At 39.5% G+C, this 22818-nt stretch overlaps 1 protein-coding gene across 1 annotated transcript in view; it reads left to right on the top strand.

The window, feature by feature from the left end:
* LOC149170178 (cysteine and histidine-rich domain-containing protein RAR1-like) overlaps positions 1-21290 on the top strand; it is an 83030-nt gene extending 61740 nt beyond the window's left edge. Inside the window, exons 4-6 of the mRNA XM_089428935.1 lie at positions 19920-20077; positions 20215-20444; positions 20632-21290. Coding sequence (XP_089285061.1) covers positions 19920-20077; positions 20215-20444; positions 20632-20727 — 484 coding nt within the window. The 3' untranslated portion in view covers positions 20728-21290. The remainder of the gene's footprint in view (positions 1-19919; positions 20078-20214; positions 20445-20631) is intronic.
* The last annotated feature ends 1528 nt before the right edge of the window (positions 21291-22818 follow it).

Here is a 22818-nt window from a genome sequence, read left to right as displayed (position 1 = left end):
CGGTATTTTATGATCGGTCAAAACACATTGATACCAGATGTCACTTTATTAGAGACTATGTTCAGTGTGGGGTAGTACAGCTATAATCTGTCTCCATAGGAGATCAGGTAGTAGACATACTCACAAAGGCTCTAGGAAGAGCTAAGTTCATTTAGTTCAAAGAGCAGATGGGTATGGTAGAGAATCCGTTTTAGTAGCAGAAACAAGTGATTTCTCAGTTACACTTGCAGAGGGAGTTGCAGTACGGATGCAGTGTTGACAAGTGGCAGGGACATCAACAAACAGATGAAGCATTTGCGCAGTAGTTGGTGGGCAGGATGTCAGACATTAGCAAGCGTAGAGGGAGATGTTACAGAACAGGGTGATGCTTCAACAGGTTGCATTACTAGAGCACATTCCTTGCTAAGAGGGAGTGTTGATTTCTGGTAGGATCGGATGTGCTCTAAGTCTCAAATTTTGTAGGGAGGCTTAGACACATGCATTCTCCAATACCCAGCAATCGTTTCGGGAGATTGCACCTAGAGAGAGTTTTATTAAAATAATTAATTAATTTTAATCGGACCTTAAGTCTAAACTTAGGAAATTAAAATAATTAATGGGTATTAATCTAAACTATGTGTGAAACTTCTAGAAGAAGGAAAAGATCAAGTCAGTATGATCCTAGCCATTGATTAGGATCTAATCTAGGCCGTTGATTGATCAACGAGAGGATTATAAGAGGAGGCTTGATGGGCACTTGGAGAACACACCAGAGGCAGATACTCAGTTGCCCGAGTAAGATCGATTTTCTCACTGGTCGAAGTTTGACAAGAGAAAATCGAATCAGAGGGAGAGTTGCAGGTGGAAAAGAGAGTGAGGGTAATCAACATCAGTTGGGAGTGCAAGGGAAGAAGACACAGAGAAGAGGGAGGACAACGCAGAAGCTATGACGCAGGGACTGACAGCGCAGGGGTAGTTTGATGCTGGGACATTGTGGGAAAGTTGACGCTGGGACACAGTGAGACGCAGAGGGAAGAGGAACACTTCTCCTAGACCAGAAACTTGTTAGGAAACATCTGTAAATTTTCTCACAGAGAATCCTATTCTATTTTGCTGGTTGTAACTTGTACATGAGAATTTTGTTGAAGAATAATAAAGAAACCCTCATCTGCTGCACTGGTTTTCCCACATTGGGTTTTTCCTAGGACGATTGTCCAAAAATAATTGTGTCATTGTGATTGTATTTGTGCCAATATTTTTCTTTGCATTTACTTTCTGCAGTATTTTAATTGTGAAGGCTACAGTGGAATTTATTTCGATATTTGCCGTAAGAACACTATGAATAACTTATTTCTGAGTTAATAAGTAGAAGAAATAATATTAATCAATGCAGTTGGATTTCTATTTAGAAATTTTCACATCAACAAGGTGTAAGATTAGGTTCAACTTTAAGGAGGGGCTCGGTCTCTTCTTTTCAGTAAACTTAATGTAGCATTTTATCAACTGTAACAAACTATTAGAGAAACTTCATGACTCCTTGATTCCTCCAAATCAATTCTCTCTGTTTTTCTTTGACTTTGTATACAGGATGTATCTCAACCTTCTGTTTTAAAGAGGAACTCAACCTCTTCTGTACATATTCTTTGGCAATCCTCTAAGAGTTATTCTGGACTTATAGTGCAAGATATCTTTTGTAAATGATGAAACTGAGACATCGGAACATGTCAAAACTGGCTGAGGGTTTTCATCCTTCCATTGCATGATACATGTCATTGATGCCCTTTCTGATTCGAAGTAGACATTTCTTGGTAAGAACCATCTTTCAGATTTAAGTTCAACAACCCAAAGGTTTGACACTTCAACATTTCTTGTCATATAGGGAGCTTAACCTGAGATGATTGTTAGTCATATACAATATCTCTTATAGCACTGATCTTCATAAGGTAACATGTTTCCTTGTCCTTGTACTTGCTCCGATCATCAATCATTTTTTCTTGTAGACAAAGATTCTTTTGTCCATTAGCTCATCTCCTAACAATGCATTATGGCTTATATACTTTTGGCTTAGCTCAGTTCCTTGCAAAGTATCTTGGGTTTGAGATCACAGGCTTCAGGGTTTGTTGATTCCTTTGTCAATACTGCAACCTAGTTCCTTAAGGCTTCAGTACTTGTCATCAATTCAATCTCTTTCTTAAGTACAGGGCCTAACTCAGATTAATCATTGATTTTGATCTTATCACAATGGAGAATGTATTTAGAATTTAGTCAAGATGACTTTACTTCTGTTAGAACTTGGTCTGGTCCATACTTTGGCTTCCAAGACAGTAGAATATTCGGCCTTCAAACAAATTTGTTAGTAATAACTTCTCAGCGCCTTGGTGATCACCTTGGACCAGACCATTGCCTAGCCTATTGGGAGAATAGAGTCAGTGTAATCCAATGTTTAGAGATAACTTATACCCAATCAAGGAGTCTCCTAGCAACTTCGCATGGCCTAGAAGCAACAACTAGGTTACTAGGAAAGTTTATACTTTGTTGGTGCTGCAATTGATGACTTATCAAGGTAATAATGACAATCATATACCTCTAGGACATTTATTCATCATAGTTGAACATGAAACATAGGAAAAGTCCTCACAAAGGCATAGTTTTGACAAATTCACATTTCTTAAAGGCAACTACACTAGCTTCATGAGTGAAAACATTCATACATTACACAAGTGACAATACATGTAAAGTAAAACATGAAAATGACACTTACAAGTATAGCGAAAATCCTCCAATCATCAATGTGCAAAAATATCGAAGCTCCAAGACAAAAGATAAGCTTTTCCAAACATCGAAATGCATTAGACTTCCAATTCATCCATCAAAGAGGCTAGCCAAAATTCTAAAGAAGAGATAGTCCAATCGAAAAATATGATGAGAGAAATGAATGACCCTCTCATCTATTTGTACAATCCATAAGGGGGTTCAAATAGCCTAATTAGCCTAATAATAAAATAATGTACAATAATGACATGACTTGGTGCCAAGCCCACCAAGATAGCTCAATAATACAATGATAAAGCCTCTCAAGATGACAAAATAGTAATCATAATGAGTTGTAGGGTCATTGAGAAGGCCTAATGGAGTCCAAAGTATGCCAATAAGAGAGAGAAGGCTCCAAACATAATGATCAAGGGGATGGCCCTTTGATATCAAAGCAAATCCAATGTGTTGCTCTAAGTGTGAAAATTTCTAAATAGAAATACCACTGCAGTGATTAATATTATTTCTTCTACTTGTTACTTCAGAAATAAGTTATCCACAGTATTCTTATGGCAAATATCGAAATATATTCTACTGCAACTTTCACAATTAAAACATTGCAGAAAGTAAATGTAAGGAAATATACTAGCACAAATACAACCACAATGACATTTATTTTTGGACAATCGTCCTCAGGAAAACCTAATGTGGGGAACCGGTGTAGCAGATGAGGGTTTTATTATTCTTTAGCAAATTCTCTTGTACAAATTATAGCCAACAAAATAGGAATGAGAAATTTTACAGACACTTTGTGACCAAGTTCTACCCCAGGTGAAGCACTTCTTCTTCCCCAGAATCCTTCTGATCCTCTCTGCGTCAACCTGCTCTCCTAGGCTCAGCGTTAAGCTACCCACGCAGGCTTTGCGTCAAACTGCTTCTACGTTGCCTCTTTCTGCATCACCCTGTTCCTGCTCTGTGTCTTGCTGCCTTGCACTCTCTGATTGTGCTGATGCCCTCACTCTCTTTCTCACCTGCAACTCTCCCTCTGATTCGATTTTCTCTTATCGAACTTCGACCAGTGAGAAAATCAGTCTTACTTGGGTAACTAAATATCTGCCTCTGGTGTGTTCTCCAAGTGCCCATCAAGTCTCTTCTTATAATCCTCTCGTTGATCATTCAATGGCCCAAATTAGATTCTAATCAATGGTTAGGATCATTTGACTTGATCTCTGCCTTCTTCTAGAAGTTCCATCCACAGTTTAGATTAATACCCATTAATTATTTTAATTTCCTAAGTTTAGACTTAGGGTCCCATTAAAAATAATTAATTATTTTAATAAAACTGTTTCCGGGTGGAATTTCCCAAAACGATTTTTGGGTATTGGAGAATGCATGTGTCTAAGCCTTCCTGCAAATTTTGAGGCCTAGAGCACATCTGATGCTACCCCAAATCAACACTCCCTCTTAGCGAGGAATGTGCTCTAGCAATATAGTGCTACTACATATTGCTCTGACTCTGGAGCATCGTCCTTCACGTTGTTGATGTCTGACATGCTATCCACCAACTACTGTGCTGCTTCTGCAACTGTACTGCTACCTTTGACCCTGTCACTGTTAATGCTACATCTATACTACAACTCTCTCTGAATGTATGCATCTGCGCTGCTGCTAGCACTGCCACTGCCAACTGTCACTACACTGCAAACTGCTTCTCTTATTGAAACGAATTTTCAACCATACCCATTTGCTCTCTGAACTGAGTGAACTTAGCTCTTTCGAGAGCCTTTGTAAGTATATCGACCAGCTGCTCTCCTGTGGGGACATACTGTAGCCGTACTTCCCCACGCTGAACACAGTCTTTGATAAAGTGGCAACAAATATCTATATGTTTCGACCGATCATGAAATACCAGATTTTCAGAGAGTTTGATACAACTCTGATTATTGCAATAAATCGTGGTCGCTTCCATCCTTTTTCTGAATAAGGTCACAAGCAATTTTTTGAGCCATATGGCTTTGCATGTAGTTGTGCAGGCTGCCATACATTCTCATTTTGTTGAGCTCAATGCTATCAATTTTTGCTTCGTGTTGCACCAAGATATCATCCCTGATCCAACACTAAAGTAGTACCCTGAGGTACTCTTTCGGTCTACTAAATTACCTACCCAATCTGCATCAGCGAACCCATTCAGACTGATGTCCTCCCCTCGGAAGTACTTCAATCGATATCCGACTATTCCACATACATACCTAAGAATGTGTCTTGCTGCTGCCCAATGCACCCTTTTTGGTTCCACCATGAACTGACTAAGAGTGTTAACAACAAAACAAATGTCTGGCCTAGCGTTGACTAGATACATAAACGACCTAATGAGCTGCCTGTACAAGGTGGGATCTACTTCCTTGTCTTTTGATGCATCTATTTTCTTCTAGTTGGTGATCATGGGAGTAGCCATGGGTCAGCAATCTTGCATTTTGAATCTCTTTAGGGTTTCTGTAGCGTACCTTCCTTGTCTAAGGAAGATCTCCCCATTCTTCTTCCAAACTTCCAACCCCAGAAAATAATGCATCAATCCCAAGTCCTTCATGTCGAGTTCGGCTTCAAGATTCTTCTTGCAATCTTGGATGAGCTTGGATGACCCAGTTAGGAACAAGTCATCTACATACAATGCCAAAATGAGTGGTTCATTCTCTACCAACAAATAATAGTGATTGCGATCAACATCACTCTTGACAAATCCCAACTGCTGCAAGTAACTATCAATTTAACCATACCATGCTCCGGGTGCTTGCTTGAGCCCGTATAGGGCTTTCTTTAATTTGCAAACATGTGTTTTCTTCTCATGAGTTTTGAAGCCTTTGGGTTGTTCTATATACACCTCCTCTTCTATCACTCATTTAAGAATGTTGTTTTGACATCCATCTGGTGAATACTCCCATTCCATTTGAGCTACTAGGGATATAAGAAATCTGATAGAGGTGTATCGAGCAACTAGGGCAAAGGTCTCTTCATAGTCTATTCCTTCTTTCTAAGCATACCCCTTTGCCACGAACCTTGCCTTGTACTTCTCTATACTGCCATTTGCAGCATACTTGATCTTGTAGATCCATCGTGATCCTACAACTGATCTATCTTCTGGTCTAGGTACTACTTCCCAGACATCATTCGTCATGATGGAGTTGTATTCTTCCACCATGGCATCCACCCATACTTGGTGTTGAACAACTTCCTGAAAGCTAGAGGGTTCTTCAACCTGAGCTACCAATGCCTGGTATCTATCAGGTTGTCTATGTTGCCTCTTCTCGGCTCTAGGAGCTCCAACAAACTCCTCTACGTCCCTCAGTGTTTGCTGTACTTCTCTGTTAGTTCTACCACTGGTGGTAGGAGGCTCAACCAACTCTTCCTCCTGATCATGTCGTTCCGTTTGTTGAGAATCATCTGCATTTCCTCCGTCTGAGGAGATATTGGTGCTTGCCACTATAGTCAATCCAGGGGTATGCCCTCCTGCCTGTCCTTCTTGCTGCCCCTGCTGCTCTTGGACTAACGGAACATCTCTTGACTGATCTTTTGCAGGCATCTCACGAGATTTCCTGAAAGCTCTGTCTTCCATGAACTTTGCATCCTGTTTTACTACAATCTTCCTGCTGCCAGGAATGTAGATTCTATATGCCTTTGAGGTCTCGCTGTATCCTGTGAGATACTCCTTTTCTGCAGTCTGATCCAGTTTACTATGCTTCTCGTTTGGAATGTGACAATAAGCCATGCTTCTGAATATCCTGAGATGACTGACTTCCAGCTTCTTCCCTGTGAAAGCTCCTTTGGGCGTTCTCTTCCCCAATGCTCTATGAGGAGTTCTATTCTAGAGATATACTGCTGTGTTGCAAGCTTCTGCCCATAGATACCTAGGTAGATTTTGATCATATAACATAGCTTTCGCTGCGCCAACAGTAGTTCTATTTTTCCGTTCTGCTACTCCATTTTGCTCCGGATTATATGGAGCTGTTCACTCTCTTTTGATGGGCACCTTTGCACAAAAATCTATGAAGTCTTTGCTTGTATACTCTCCACCATTATCTAAACACGATACCTTTACCTTTTTCCCTGTCATATTTTCAATGACAACTTTAAACTCTCAGAAACGGTCAAAGACCTCACCCTTGGTTTTTAAGAAATAGATCCAGGTTTTTCTGGAGTGATCATCGATAAAGGTGACGAAGTATTCGCCACCACTAAGATCCCTTGTGGACATAGGACCGCATATATATGAGTTTATTAATCCTAATTCACATTTTGCTCTATTGTTACTTCTGGAAAAGTTGCTTTAGCGTACTTTCCTAGCACACACCCTCTGCATAAGTCATCATGTTCACTACTAAGGACTGGTACCCCTGCAACAGTCTCTTTGAGCATCCTCAATGCCCCATGTTGTAAGTGCCCCATTCATCTGTTCCATAATTCATTTCGTTCCTTCTCACCATTACAGTTGCTGCCTATCAGTGCCATTGGTGATTCAAGCTGCAACCTATACAATTTGTTGCTTCGAACCCCAATTTGCTTTTTCTTGTTCCTACTTGGATGCCTGATGTATACCTTCTTTCCCATGAAATATACATCATATCCCTTGTCATGTAACTGGGACACTGAAATCAAGTTCATTCCTAAACCTGGCACTTGCAAAACATTGGTGGCTTGAATGTTGGTCCCTGCTTCCATCTGAAAAGCTATGGTGCCTCTCCCTACTGGAGTACATTTCGTTCTGTTTCCCATAGTTATTTGGAAGTCCATTTGTTCTTCTTGATAGCTCGAGAAATGTTCTCGTACTCTAGTCATATGAGTTGAAGCCCCACTATCAATGTACCAAACATCCGTTGATGCTGAATTTGCTAGGCATGCGAATTCTTCATCTAATCTGGTAGATAAATCTGAGACACTTTGAGTATCCATATTGTGCCAATTTCTGACGCTAACCTGTCCCAACAACTGCTACAGGAAAAATTGTGTCCCACCTGAGACAACCCTCCTTGCTGAATCTTTTGCTGCGTTGTTCCTTCTACCATTGACAAATTTCGATTGGAAAGACTTACCTCTTTGTCGACTCACTCAAAGAGAGTTTTCCCACGAAATCCAATCTCCTTGGCTTGAACTGTGCAATCCTCTGGGAGATTTGAATTTTTGCCCCTGCAGGAATTTCGAATTCCCTTCTCCTTTCAACGCTGGGTCCTCTGGCTTCTTTCTTTTGCTTCCTTATAGCTATGATACCATGTGATTAATATTATTTCTTCTACTTATTACTTCAAAAATAAGTTATCCACAGTATTCTTACAACAAATATTGAAATATATTCTATTGCAGGCTCACAATTAAAACATTGCAGAAAGTAAATGTAAGGAAATATACTAGCACAAATACAACCATAATGATACAATTACTTTTGGATAATTGTCCTTGGAAAAACCCAATGTGGGAAAACCAGTGCAGTAGATGAGGGTTTTTATTATTCTTCAGCGAATTCTCTTGTATAAATTACGACCAACAAAATACAAAATAGGAATGAGAAAATTTACAGACACTTCTTGACCAAGTTCTACCCCAGGTGAAGCACTTCTTCTTCCCCAGAATCCTTTTGATCCTATCTACCTCAACTTGCTCTCCCAAGCTCAGCATCAAGCTGCTCACACATGCTTTGCTTCACATTGCCTCTGCGCTGCCTCTTTCTGCGTCACCCTATTCCTGCTCTGCGTCTTGCTGCCTTGCACTCTCTGATTGTACTGATGTCCTCACTCTCTTTCTCACCTGCAACTCTCCCTCTGATTCGATTTTCTCTTGCCGAACTTCGACCAATGAGAAAATCAATCTTACTCGAGTAACTTAGTATCTGCCTCTAGTGTGTTCTCCATGTTGAAGGAAATGTAACTAGCTTCAGTCTTCATAAAAGTACTTTTGATATTTGTACTTATTCAAGAAAAGAAATATTATTTTTATAATAATGAGTTTCTTGCTCATTGAAATAGGTCTAGCACATGTTAAGTGCTATAGGTGAGTCAAGTAGTCAAAAGAAAATGTTGAAGACCTTAAGGGCATGTTACACCATGTATATAATTGTATTAGAGTCAAAAGGAATACCTCCAAGCAAAGTCAAAGTCTCCTCCTTGCAACGACATCCTTCAAACAGAAAAATGATGAAGAAATAGACAAGTCGGCCTACTGTCCTCAAGTCGGCCTAAAGGAGGGACAATCCTCTATATATAGAGGTTGTCCACTCCTCCAAAGAGAACACACTCACCTCTGAAATCAGCGAGCAAGAGAAGTCGAGAAAAGAGTGAAAGAAGCCAAGTATAAGGAGCCTCTAGTGCAGCGAAGAAGGAGAAGACAAGACCGAAGTTTAAGGGGTTGTTCTAAGTGTGAATTACAGTCACACGTGCGAGAAAAGGAAGGGTAATCTGCAGTCATTACAACAGCCACATCACAGTTACATATCTCTCTTGTTTGGGCTAGAAACTTAGGCCTATAAGGCCTCCTACTCAAGCGAAGAAGAGACTCTCACAAGCGAAGGAGAAAGGAGTCAAAACATAAGGGAAACCTCCCACACGTGCGAAAAACTAGGGCTGCAGTGCTGTCACATCAAGTCTGCAACTTCACATCAAGAAGGAGCTCGGTTGGGTAAGAGAAAGAAGGCATCATCTTATGTGAAAGAGTTCACTAAGGATCAAGGATAAATATCTCTTCTAGAACAAAGTATAAAGGTCTATCACCAGTTGCCGAAAGAAGTAGGAGGACGTAGTGTCGGAAGGAGGACGAAGTGTTAGGAAACAAAGTGTAGGAAGAAGGAAGGACATGACTTGTGCTTGGAGGAAATTCTAGTCAGGGGTCTAGGGTTTGGCATTGATCAATAAGAAGCTTCAATAAGAGAAACTTACTAAAGGGTTTTCCTCTCAAGAGAAGAGAGGTTTTGGCCCTGGTAGAGAGCCAACATCTTGTGTTCTTGTTCTTATGTTTTTGGTAGCATTTGGATGAAGTACATACACATGCATTAATAATAAGAAGAAGAAGATTAAGCTAACAAGAAAAAGTAAAATGACTCCACAAATTGTTATCAAGTCAAGAAGAATCACACTACATAGAATTGCCCTAGATTTTTCAACACTCCAAGTGCCCATCAAGTCTCTTCTTATAATCCTCTCATTGATCATTCAATGGCCCAGATTAGATTCTAATCAATGGTTAGGATCATTTGACTTGATCTCTGCCTTCTTCTAGAAGTTCTGTCGATAGTTTAGATTAATACCCATTAATTATTTTAATTTCCTAAGTTTAGACTTAGGGTCTCATTAAAAATAATTAATTATTTTAATGAAATTGTTTCCAGGTGGAATTTCCCAAAACGATTTGTGGGTATTGGAGAATGCATGTGTCTAAGCCTTCCTGCAAATTTTGAGGCCTAGAGCACATCTGATGCTACCAAAAATCAACACCAAGTGGGAGGTGCATCATCCTCATCCAAAAGGTGGAACACGAGCAATCAACGTGTGGTGCTGAGGGATCCATGAAGTGGACTCCTGCTCTTTGTTGTGGTGGAGGCCCATGGCTCTCAATGCTCACCCTATAAATGCCAATGTGACCCTTTGGAGGGATTGGACCTCGTACAAGGATACCAAACCCCAAATGGATACCCACCTGCAATCCTACATAATATCTAATGCTGTTGGGAATCACAATTGCCGTTAGACCAAAACCTGCATGTGTTTATCAACAATCACATCGCCAGAGATAAGGATCCACGAGTGGCGGTTAGTCCATGTCACGAAACACACAGGGAGCATTGGTTTATCCAATATCCAACAATCTCCCCCCGAACGCGAACTAGGTGTGTATTGAACTCATGACCTATTCTCTGATACCACTTGTTGGGAATCACGATTACAGTTAGACCAAAACCCAGAGGTGTTAGTCAACGATCACATCGCCAGAGATAAAGATCCACGAGATGCAGTTAGTCCATGTCACGGAACACATGGGGAGAGTTGGTTTATCCAATGTCCAACAAATGCATCTCCTTGCCTTCCAGTACAACAAATCATTAGACTAATTGAGTAAAAGATCTTAGAAATCATGGAAAACAAGTGGACGCTTCATAACGACATGCCCTTCCATAGTGGGCTTTGACATGTACAAGTGTCTCTAAGCTCAATAAAAATGTTAACCAAGGACTCTATTAGGTAGTCTCAACCTTCAAAGGGGGTGACATGTCCATGGTACATCCATCAAGTGGTAGGTGGCATGTGATATAATGATGGAACGGAGCAGGGGACCAAGGGGAAGGCTCCAAGCCACATGCCATGGTACAAGGGTAGCCATGATAGGGGACACCCACACTTGTTTACATGAATGTAGGAGGGAGCAATCGTGGCATATGAGTTACCTCAGCTTTTGCTTTTCCACCCTTCTTCCTATGCCTTTTGCCTTTGATTGATTTTTCTTCATAACTGCTTGGGGCTCTAGGGGATGAGAGCATGATGTGTAGGGTATAACAGTGGATACCCCCTTAAGGTGGGGCAGTTCATCGTGCACCAGGGGTTGGGACAATCATGGGTTCCTTAATGATGAAGGGCCTCATATAGGGTCCATAGGAACCAGGGTGATGATTATAGATAAGGGGTAGGGCTCATGTTTGGCTTTTGCCCACTTGCTAAATTTGTATGTCCCGACCATCTTTTGCATTTTGTGGTACATTTCTTGTTGAGAGGGGCCAAATTATGCTTTTTCATTTTCTTTTAGCTGCATCAATCTCCGGGGCATCGTTCCGGGCTTGACCGAAAGTGTGGACAAGGGGAGGGGGAGGCTAACTCCTTGTGGACCCAATGGACAAATGTGGACCTAGATGGGAAAAATGATGAATGGGGTTGTAATGAGCGGAGGGGAGTAATGCATGTGGCATCGGGAAGTGGGACCACATAACCAAAATCGGGGTTTCCCATGTAGTGTCATCCCTAAAGCTAGTGGCCAGTACAAGAGATCCCACAGGACTAGGATGCAAGGTTAACCATCAAATTGGGCAGAGGAGACAAGAGTACAAACCTAACCCATTCCTTCCTTCGAGTCCCCCCACTAATCCATGCCCAAAAGTATCCATGACAAGTAAACACAAGTACCCAACTAGACAATGAAAAGTCATACCTTAGGGTTTGGCAGGTCCACTTTCAAAGATACGATCATAACAAATGGACAAGGGACCACATGGCTGGCTTAGGTGGTCGAGAAATGACACATCGAGCTATCTGGTGGCTACAAGGGGCTGTCGGTTGAGGACCATCTAGGAGAAAATTTTCTTCTATAGGTGTCACCCACAAAGTGGTGGGTAACAAGTCAGATCACAGTTTAGAGGGAGCCTCAAATTTCTATGCATGGAAGGAGCAAATCACGATAGTGTTGGATGATAATGGGGCGGGAGAGTTTGCTAAGCAGACAATAGTGCGATATCAAGATCCCCAACAGTTGGCCTAACATATTAAGCATGGCACCAAGGTGAGGAGGATCATTCTAGAGGGGGTCAGAGACCATATTATTCCTAATCTCCATGAGAAGAAGACAATGTATGAGGTGTTGAAAGCCATCTTAGATTTGTATTAGGCTTCAAGTGATGTCAGGAAGCTAGCTCTCAAAGTGAAGCTAAGAAGTATTCAAATGAGCAAAGGAGAGCCCATCATAAAGTTCACTCAGATTCGAGATGAGCTAGGTGGTATGGGTGTGATTGTAGTAGAAAGTGACCTTGTGAGTCTTGTGCTACTAGGACTCCATATGTTTTGGTATAGTTTTCAAGATGCAGTAAATGGAAAAGAGCATATTCCCAATTGGGAAAGGTTATGGAGTGATTGTGTTCAAGAAGAGATCTCGAGAGGCACGAGAGCTCGTAGAGAAGCTCTGTAGATGACAAGGAGAACTTTTCCATGGCAAGGAAAGATAGCAAATCCAAGGGAAAGAAGGGCCAAGGTGAGGCCAAGTCCAGTTAGAGGGGCGAGAAGAGGAAGAAGGATCTGAGCAAGATCAATTGCTTCCATTGCCATGAGTTTAGACACTATGCCACTAAGTGTCCTAATCGGAAGAAGAAGTCTAATAAGAATCATGTAGCTACATCAACGAAGGTAGTTGCATTTTCTGCCCAGTTTGAGAAATATTTTTCTTTGCTAGCTTGCATGGCAAGCTCAACAAATAACAATGTATGGTATATTGATTCTGGAGGATCCTTCCACATGACCGGGCAACTAAAGGAGAAGGACATGCAATTTCAGATTGAGCTAGGAGAAGATGGCATGTATGCAGCTAGAGGAGTTGGTACTGTCAGTTTTCAGAGGGAGATAGGTAATCCTCTCCATCTCAAAGATGTCCTCTATGTTGCAGGACTAAAGAATAATCATATTTCGGTAGCTACCCTTGAGGACAAGGGTTATGATGCAATCTTCAACAAAGGTAAGGCTTACCTCCAACATCTAGCTTCTGGATGTAAGAAGCTAATAGGTGTGTGGATGAAGGATCTCTACAAGTTCCAGATAGAGACAGGCACAATCTTGAGCAGCAAGGTAGGGAGTGCACAGAGTAGAGAAGTGATGGTTGAGGAGAGAAGAGCTCTGAGGGAGTCCTTAGAGCAAGAGCATATTAGAGTACCGAGAAGAAGCTACTCAAGATGGAGCGTAGGCCAGTATCTCAGTTTGAGTCTCGGCTAGTTGGCAGCTGGGTTGACTAACATGATGATGAGGAGCAGAGCCTGGGATGAGAGCAGGTAGCTACTCAATCATTGACTCCCACTATAGTGAGAGTTCAAGCCAAGTGGGCAGAAGATTTATTTTTGGAGGACTAGAAGAGAGTTGGACCTCCGAGTAACACCTTCAGCTAGAGAATGAAGCTAGATGTGTTTTCTGCCCAGTTCTAGAAATATTTTTCTTCAATAGTTTGCATGGCAAGCTCATGCGATAACAATCTATGGTATATTGATTCAGGAGCATCCTTCCACATGACCGGGCACCTAAAGGAGAAGGACATGTAGTTTTAGATTGAGCTAGGAGATGATGGCATGTATGCAGCTAGAGGAGTTGGCACTGTTAGTTTTCAGAGGGAGTTAGGTAATCCTCTCCATCTGAGAGATATCCTCTATGTTCTAGGACTAAAGCATAATCTTATTTCAGAAACTACCCTTGAGGACATAGTTTATGATGCAATCTTCAGCAAAGGTAAGGGTTACCTCCAACATTTGGCTTCTAGATGTAAGAAGCTGATAAGTGTGAGGATGAAGAATCTCTACAAGTTCTAGATAGAGACATGCACATTCTTGAGTAGCAAGGTAGGAAGTGCTCAAAGTAGAGAAGTGATGGTTGAGGAGAGAAAAGTTCCGAGGGAGTCCTTAGAGCAAGAGCGAATTAGAGTACCTGAGAAGAAGCTACTGAAGATGGAGCCTTGACCAGTATCTCAGTTTGAGTCTCGGCTAGTTGGCAGTTGGGTCGATTAACAGGATGATGAGGAGCAAAGCCCGGGACGAGAGCATGCAGTTACTCAGTCAGTGACTCCCAGTGTAAGGAGAGTTCCAGCCAAGTGGGTAGGAGATTTGTTTGTGGAGGATCAGAAGCGAGTTGAACCTCGGAGTACCACCTTCAACTAGAGGAAGAAACCATAGAGGTACACGAGGTGCATGGTACTTATGAATGAGGTGATAGACTCATAGAAAGAACAGGTCTTCAAATCAAATTCCACAAGATAAAACAGGGAAAGTCTTCTAGTTCAGAGGGAGCAACTACAACAATGAAGAACGTGGTAGCGTTGAAGAAAGATCTAGGTGGATGAGTTTTATCCAGAAGTACATTTCTTGCTAAGAGGGAGTGTTGAAAATGTAGTGAGTGGAAGGTCTTCTATAGTTTGTGTCTTAGCCAGAAAGACCATGAGTTGTCCTTCTTTGACCATGGAGCAAGTTCATGGAGATGGTGAGTTTATTTCCAGTTTGTGGGAATAATATTCACAAGTTCATGCGTAGTGTTGAAGGATCAGTTACATGGACCCTTCTTCAGATTAGCTACAGTTCAAGTGGCAATTCAAGTTTAGAAAAGGACGAGTTGGGAACTTGAAGTAAGGACGAGTTGTGACTCTAGTTATGATTGGAGAGAGAAACAATTCGAACCCAGTTAACTTGCCAATTAGAGACTCAAGTTCTAAATTTGAACAAGGCCCAAAATTAGCATGGATCGAATCTATAAAGCAAGGATGAAGGCACAAGGAATTCATTGTTATTTTGTGCACGAAGGATTGTGACAAGACACAACTCACGAGATTGTGAGAGAGAGCACAAGTTTGTGTGAGATCATCTTTGTTTGTGAGTGCGTACCTTAGAGGAGCTAGTGCGCAGTATTGAGGAGGCTTCTCTGTGGCAGAATTGTGCTAGGATTTAGGAGTCGAGTCTTAAAGAATAGGAGGCCCTCTATGCTAGGATATAGTGTTGAGAAATCAATGCATGTAGTTATTAGGGTTTTGATTCCTCTTTTCTTGATAATTACTTGTGATATGTGTTGGCTTCTTTACTTCTTTATTATGTTATCTTTCATCAAGCAATTACCAAATAAAAAATGCATGAAGATCATAAGAACAAGAGACACAAGATGTAGGCATGCAGCTAGGGCAAAACCCCTCTCCTAGGGGAAAACCCAGTGAAATTATTCTTCTATAATAGAACCAAGTCAAAGTGAGACAATCCAAGACCTTTTGACCAAGACAAAGACCTCCTCCAATCACCGAGTCAACCTTCCTTCTATGCAGACAAACTTTTCGAAAGTCATCAAGAGTCAATTAAAAAAATTGCTTCAATTTGAAATTTCGGCCCCCCTGCAACTCAGAATTTCGGACCTGCAGTCACTACAGAAATTTCGGCCCTTCAACTTGCCTAGAAACCCTAGAAATCTCGCACGTGTGAGAGAGAAGATGCCCCAAAATTTCGATTTTTGTTCTTCCTTTGATTTGACCTTCTTGTCCTTGACTTCACACTTCTTTTTCTCTTCCTTCATTGCAGATCGAACTTGATGGATGGATGCCAAATAGGTCGAATTCTCCTTCTATTTATACTGCTTCCATAGGGTCAAATTGCCCCAAACAGGGTCGACTTGGTGAGGAGGTGAAATATGACTATTTTGACTCAAAATAATTTTTCTTTACATGATACAAAAGCCCAAGAAGGGTCTAATAAATATGACAATGACTCTTATGACTCAAGAAAACCCTAGAAGCCTACAATGGAGGCTTTGACCTAATAAATAAGTAAAAGGAGCATGAAACCCTTGCTTCAAAATAATTTTGTTTTACTTCTTTTTCAATTTTACAATAAATACATAATGATAATGTATAATAGAAATTATGAAGACCAACCATAGTTATATTTTCAACATATAGGAGGCCTCTGCGCAAGGAATTCGGGCCAAGTATGCCGCAAGGAAGCAAGAGCAAGGATCACGTGTTTTGCAAGGTGTTTTAAGCTAGTACAACAGAGAACAAGTTTGTTCTCAAATTGCCTTGTAAGAGATTCCATTGCTCAAGTTTATCAATAAAATACTACAAACAAAGAAGCAGGTTTTCCCAGTTGGGTTCATGAGAAAAATAATTATGTAAATTTGTGACTGTGTTCTTTATCTCTATGTTTATATTTTGCTGCTTATGAGTTAAGAAATTTTGTATCTTTGTGAAAGGAAGTTTGGTTTCAGTTTGTAATTGCACTATTTTCAGTTATTCACTAAGTAGTCGCAAAATTTCGTGGAAATTAACATGTTTCACTGATATTTTCAGCCTTCAAAATCTTCTTCTTATTTTCTTGGATCAAATGTATAAGTGTGAGATGTGTCAAATGAAGAATGCAAGTGGGCTATATATAACATCCAAGCCATGTGAAAGGATGCCACTTAAGCTGAGCCGACATGAGGGTTAGGAGGGTCGACTTGGCAACTTGGTGGATTAAATGACACTTAACAAAATTCATTTTTCTTCCTTTGCAAGGGTCACAAAGAACATGCCCTTCTATATTTTTGTTTTTCCCAATACAAAGCATGAAGAACACGCTTGCCAATAATAATTTCAATTTTTCAAAATACATCAATAAAATAATATTATGAACACTGACCATAGCTACATTCTTCAACAATGTACAATATCCAAGCAACAAGAGTTCAAAGTAGAGGTTGCCATCTCAATCTAGGGGCAAGACCATGTCAAACATCTCCAAGAGAGGAGTGCACTTCTAGGTAGGTGGTTAGATGTACCAAAAATAGGTAAAATGACTAGGGTACGAGCCTCCCATCCTCTACTTGTGAGAAAAATGATAAAATGTGAGGGTTGTCTTGCAATCTCCTCCAAGAATCTTGCAAAATCATGGCAATGAATGGAGATGAGTGGTACATATGCTCTCCCAAGCTAGATGTCTTGATTAAATGATAAGGTCTCCTCCATGTGGCATGTGGCCTCTAAGGGAGTGTGTTCCCCTCATGTATGCAACATACTCATGAAAAGGTTTGCTAGGAGGTGGATCCAATGAAGAAGGTGTCAACAAGTGATAAAATAATGCCATTGCCCTTGTGCTTGGTCAACAAAACCCCAACTACCTCAGAAAAAAGGGGTTGACAATCTCATATTATGCATAAAATAAACTATATAAGTTGGCTTCCTCAACAAATGTTCTTGGAAGGTGAGCGCTCCATTAGAATAGCTCAATTCATGCTCAATTAGCCATTCGTCAATGTGAAACCAAGTCAATAAACCCATGTGCTTGAGCAAAGAAGCCTCCACATGGTCAAAGTGTAGTAAAACTGTCTCTATGTAATCAAATCAATAGGAACATGTGTGCACAAAGGGTTGCCGTTGCATGATGGTCTTCTTCCACTACCCTGAAGCTGCTATTATGATGGTTATCCTCTGTTTTTGTTATTACTGTTTGTTGTACTATTTTGGGATTATCTTTGTATCTTGCTTTAATATGTTAATTTCTGGATATATCTCAGAAAGATGCTACTGGGAATGATTTGGTTTTTAATTTTGTTGACACTGGAACATAAAAATTCCTGTTTATTTGTACATGCTGGATGGGGCATGGTCATGGATAAATTATATGTTGATCATTTCGATGGATGCACAAGAAAGATGCTCCCAATGTGGTTTATGTACCGGTGATTTTGTTAATACAAATTCCAACGTTTTTCTTTTACACTGAAAAAAGGGTCGCCATTAGGGGAATTTTGAGGTCTAAAATTGGCCTCCTAAGAAAAACGTACAGCCAAAATAAAATTTATAAGAACCAATAGGATTCAAGATGATGATTTCAACCATGGGGGATGATTCACCATTTTTGGAGTAAAAAAGTAAAAATATTAAAAGATAATAAAATAATAAAACTATTTTTTCAACTCATATTTTCAACTTATCTCCCTAAGGTTTTACTCAAATTTCGAGTGGGAGTATTCGATGTATGCAAAATTTAATTCCTCATTCAAGGAGTACCCATGTTGCATACTTTCGATGGACCCTGCTACACAACAAATGAAAAATACATGAAAAAACGTGATAGCAATAATGTTTTTCATGTATTTCTCATTTTCGTGTAGCAGGGTCCATTGAAAGTATGCAACATGGGCACTCCTTGGATGAGGAATCAAATTCTGCATCCAACGAGTGTTGCTACTCGAAATTTGAGTAAACCCATAGGGAGATAAGTTGAAAATACGAGTTGAAAAAATAGTTTTTTTTTTTTTTTTTTTTTTCCCTCTAAAATTTGATGATATAATGTAATCTTATTTTATTATTTTCACTATTATTTTACTATTTCCTTAGGAGGCCCATTTTAGACCTCAAAATTCCCCTAATGCATTCCATTTGGACTAAGGTATATGAAATGATCATGTGAAATAATCAACAAATATACCATCATGAGCTAGGGTGCTGACACTAGGAGGGTATATCCACATCAAATGCGCCACCTCTAGAACCATATCGAAGGTGTATTACACTAGGTATTCTAGGACATCAATCGTAGGATTGTGCCATCATCATGTGAAATAGAATCCTAGGTACTAGGAAAATCACCATATAGACAAATTTGTATCACATCATCATATATGTCATGTCGAACCACACTAACCATCCTTGAATGATCTGACAAAGGATATCTCATAGTAAATATACCATCACATCATTGAAACAGATCAAGGTACTGCAAGTAATGTATCATTGGTCAATCAATGAGATCCACTCTCCTCTAGACATCACACACCTAACTGTTGAGGCAGTTGACCATAAGGATAATGCTAGGGAAAGTATGTGCATCTATAAAATAGCCCCTATATCTGTCCAATGACCAATCAGTGTCATAAAAAATGTGTCTTGTGCAATTGGATTGTGATAAAAGTCGTGGATGTGACCTCATACAATCTGAAGGATAACAGTTTCTATGGAGAGGAAAGACTAATCGAAGGTCCCCTAAGTTATTTTTTGAATTCTTTACTTAGCATCCTTGGTAACATTGTGGATGCTAGCAGCCATTTTGGAGGGAAGAGAAACGTAATGTGTAATTGATGTTTGGGAAGTTCTGAACTGGATATCTAGTCTTGGAAATGAAATGGGCAGGTTATGGAGATAATATTTGGTATATCATAGATTGTCTGGTTATTTCCAGGGAAGAATGAATTACACTCGAATTAAATGGTTCTATTATAATGAGATATATACACATCGGAATATAAATTCACAATAATGAAATCCAAATACAGTCATAATTTGTGACACTTTGAAATTCAAAATTCTGGAATCAAAATTGACATTTTGGAATCAAAATTTCCACATTTTGACACTTTGGGAATATGATTTTCACAATTTTGGATCTGACTGGTATCCATAGAGTGATTGTGAGTTTTGCTGTGGTTGAAACAAAGTCATTTGAAGATTCCAGACAATAAATGTTGGTTCTGAGGCAACATATTTGGAAGCTTATTTTTATGACTGCTTTTTTTGGATGATCTCATGTTTCACCACTAAAAGACTTACGGATTACTTTTATTGAGCAGAAATGGATTTCCTAGTGTAAAGTTGAGAGGAATTTCCTAGTGTATTTGCTTCTTTTTTGTTGTATCTAAGGTCTTGTTATAAGATATTTTCATTCTAACCAATTTTTTTTTCCAATGTAGATGCAAAACAGGGAAGCATACTTCTGAAAAACCCCAGACAAAGGCAGCACCGAGCCCCAATAAGCCTGTAACTTTATCAACTACTGGAAATACTGCTTTAGATGCGGCGAAGGCCGCTTGTTCCCGATGTCGTCAAGGCTTTTTCTGTTCTGATCATGGTGCTTTTTCATGCAAACTATCTATCTTATAATTGTTTTCTGACTGTATTTTTTTTAATTTGTTACCCTCCAAAGTTCTAAAGCATGCACTGCTTTTGCATATCAATTTCAAAATCTGGCAATGCTTTTTCTGATAGGTTCCCAAGTTGGAGTTGTAAATTCTGGATTTTATAACTCGGTGGCTTCAGAGAGTGCTGCAAAACCTAAATCTACATTTGTGCCCAAGTCGAAAAAAATAATTGATTTAAACGAAAAGCAAGTATGCAGAAACAAAGGTTGTGGGAAGAATTTTACTGAAAGGGACAACCACGAGACTGCATGCCTTTATCATCCTGGTCCAGCTGTTTTCCATGATAGATCAAGAGGAGTAAGTGAACGTTAATCCAAAATCTGTAAAATCTTCTGATGCTTTCCTTAAAAGTCTTTAAAACTTACTGATGCTTTCCAGATTGGTTGTGAACATTCTTTCAATTTATTGCTGTTATGAAGGTTAAACGATTTTGGCAGGAGTCAGGATATGCTAAGAAAGGTGGTAATGTTTTATATTTTTGCAGTGGCAATGTTGCGATGTGCATGTAAAGGAGTTTGATGAATTCTTGACCATACCTCCTTGCACCAAAGGTTGGCATAATGCAAATCCAGATCCCTAAGTTGCTTCTATCATCTTACTATTCACATTGAATGGGTCCCATATTCCTTTGTAAAAAAGTGCGTTAAAAGGCATCTTCCAAAACCTCTCGAGTAGTTTGGCAGTCAAATTGCTAGTATAAACAATGGGTAGTTTGGTGGTGAACTTATGAAGGCTAATCGATCTCATGAACTTTGAGCCAAATGTAATGTCATAGGCAGCCTGAGGCTGATTGTAGTATGCCGTAATATATGCTAAAGAATTGTGCCATGATTCTGTCAAACATGAAATGTGTACTAAACTAAGAAATGTGGTTATCTTATGCCTGAACAAATTGACATCTTAAGCTGACAGTGGGCCTTAACTTAACGAGTACTTCTCTTTTCCATGAACATTTTAAGAAACAAAAACAGCCTATTCTTACTGAGGGCAATAGTTTTTGTTTGTATGTGATTTCTTGTTTTAAGGGCATATCTCATCTGCTATCTGCTTTTTAATTTGAATGAGAGCATTTATTGCCTAGGCCCATGGATGGGTTATTTACTGAGGACATGGACAATATAATAGTGTTGGATTTTAATATTATGTCGACGAGAGCATTGGTTGAGTTTTTATGTGGCTGCTCCTAGCTTGCATGCCAGACACTATCAGAAACACATGTTTTAATATCGATACTATTCATAGCTGAAGGACTACAAACCCTCTGTACACCCTCTGTTTATTTAACTATATCTTTAACTATGTTTAATATGCTTGTACTCTTGCTAAATATTGGATGTTCACAACTTCACATTATCCCTATTATAATGAAATAGTGTTGGTGCAATGTAGTCTAACGTATGCTTTGTTTGTTTTCATGGTAAATTTTTATGGCCCCCATATGGGAGTTGTTAATGTATTGGGTTGTCTCAATGATATTTGACTCTTGAAATCATATCTCCATTTTCCTTGGGGACGTTACATATGTTTTTCTTTTCTTTCATTGCTTCACTAAACTGAAGAAATATGGTCTTTTTGTGTTTTGCCGTTAACGCTGGACTTTAACCCTTATTCACCCCACGTCAATTAGATGATTCTACTTTGATCTCTTCAATCTCTCAATCATTTTCTTACATCTCTTTAAAGTGTTTTTTCCTTGAACGGTGCACACAGAAAAGAGGGAAAGCATGGTCTGCGCAACTTTCAATCACATTACAACCATTAAATTTAGGCATTAGATTTGAATCAGTTTTCTGTTGATTCATAAAGGGAACTTCATTGCTGGATACAATGTTAGGGGGGCCTATGATGGTTTTCTTGTGACACCACTGTCACTGTCTTTATCGTTATTGACATTAATATGACAATCTTCACAATGAGCTACTGATATTGTGATGTCTAACTACTAACGACTGTTGGTTTTGTTTTGGCTTTGCGTGAAAAGTATATTTCAATGAGAATGTAAAATCTCATAATGCTTTAAGATGATGGTTAAAAGTAACAACTTAGGCATCGGTTTTGAATTACGAGCTAACTTTCAATGAGAATGTAAAATCTCATAATGCTTTAAGATGATGGTTAAAAGTAACAACTTAGGCATCGGTTTTGAATTACGAGCTAACTTTCAATGAGAATGTAAAATCTCATAATGCTTTAAGATGATGGTTAAAAGTAACAACTTAGGCATCGGTTTTGAATTACGAGCTAACTTTCAATGAGAATGTAAAATCTCATAATGCTTTAAGATGATGGTTAAAAGTAACAACTTAGGCATCGGTTTTGAATTACGAGCTAACCTATAAGCACTTCATTTTCTCAAGGGGAGGTTGGTGCTCATGAATGTTTAGGCAAGAAAACATCGGTCGAAGTTAATCTAATGTGATTCATTCTTGAAAAGCAGAGTTGAAGCTATTAGAAAAAAGGGTTATGTTACTAACTTAAGAATAGAACATGCATGACATTCATTGACAAATTGACTACAGGGATTAGTGTCCTAATAAGTAGGATTCTAAGTTAATCTAATATGATTCATTCTTGACAAGTAGAGTTGAATCTATTGGAAAAAAGGGTTATGACAAGTAGAGTTGAAGCTATTAGAAAAAAGGGTTATGTTACTAACTTATGAATAGAACAT

The sequence above is a fragment of the Pinus tabuliformis genome, chromosome 4_2, assembly GCF_031772625.1.
Source record: "Pinus tabuliformis cultivar Carrire ecotype Pingquan chromosome 4_2, CPIR1, whole genome shotgun sequence".
NCBI lineage: Eukaryota > Viridiplantae > Streptophyta > Pinopsida > Pinales > Pinaceae > Pinus > Pinus tabuliformis.
Note: the sequence above shows the minus strand (reverse complement) of the source record. Positions and strands in the feature narration are given on the sequence as shown.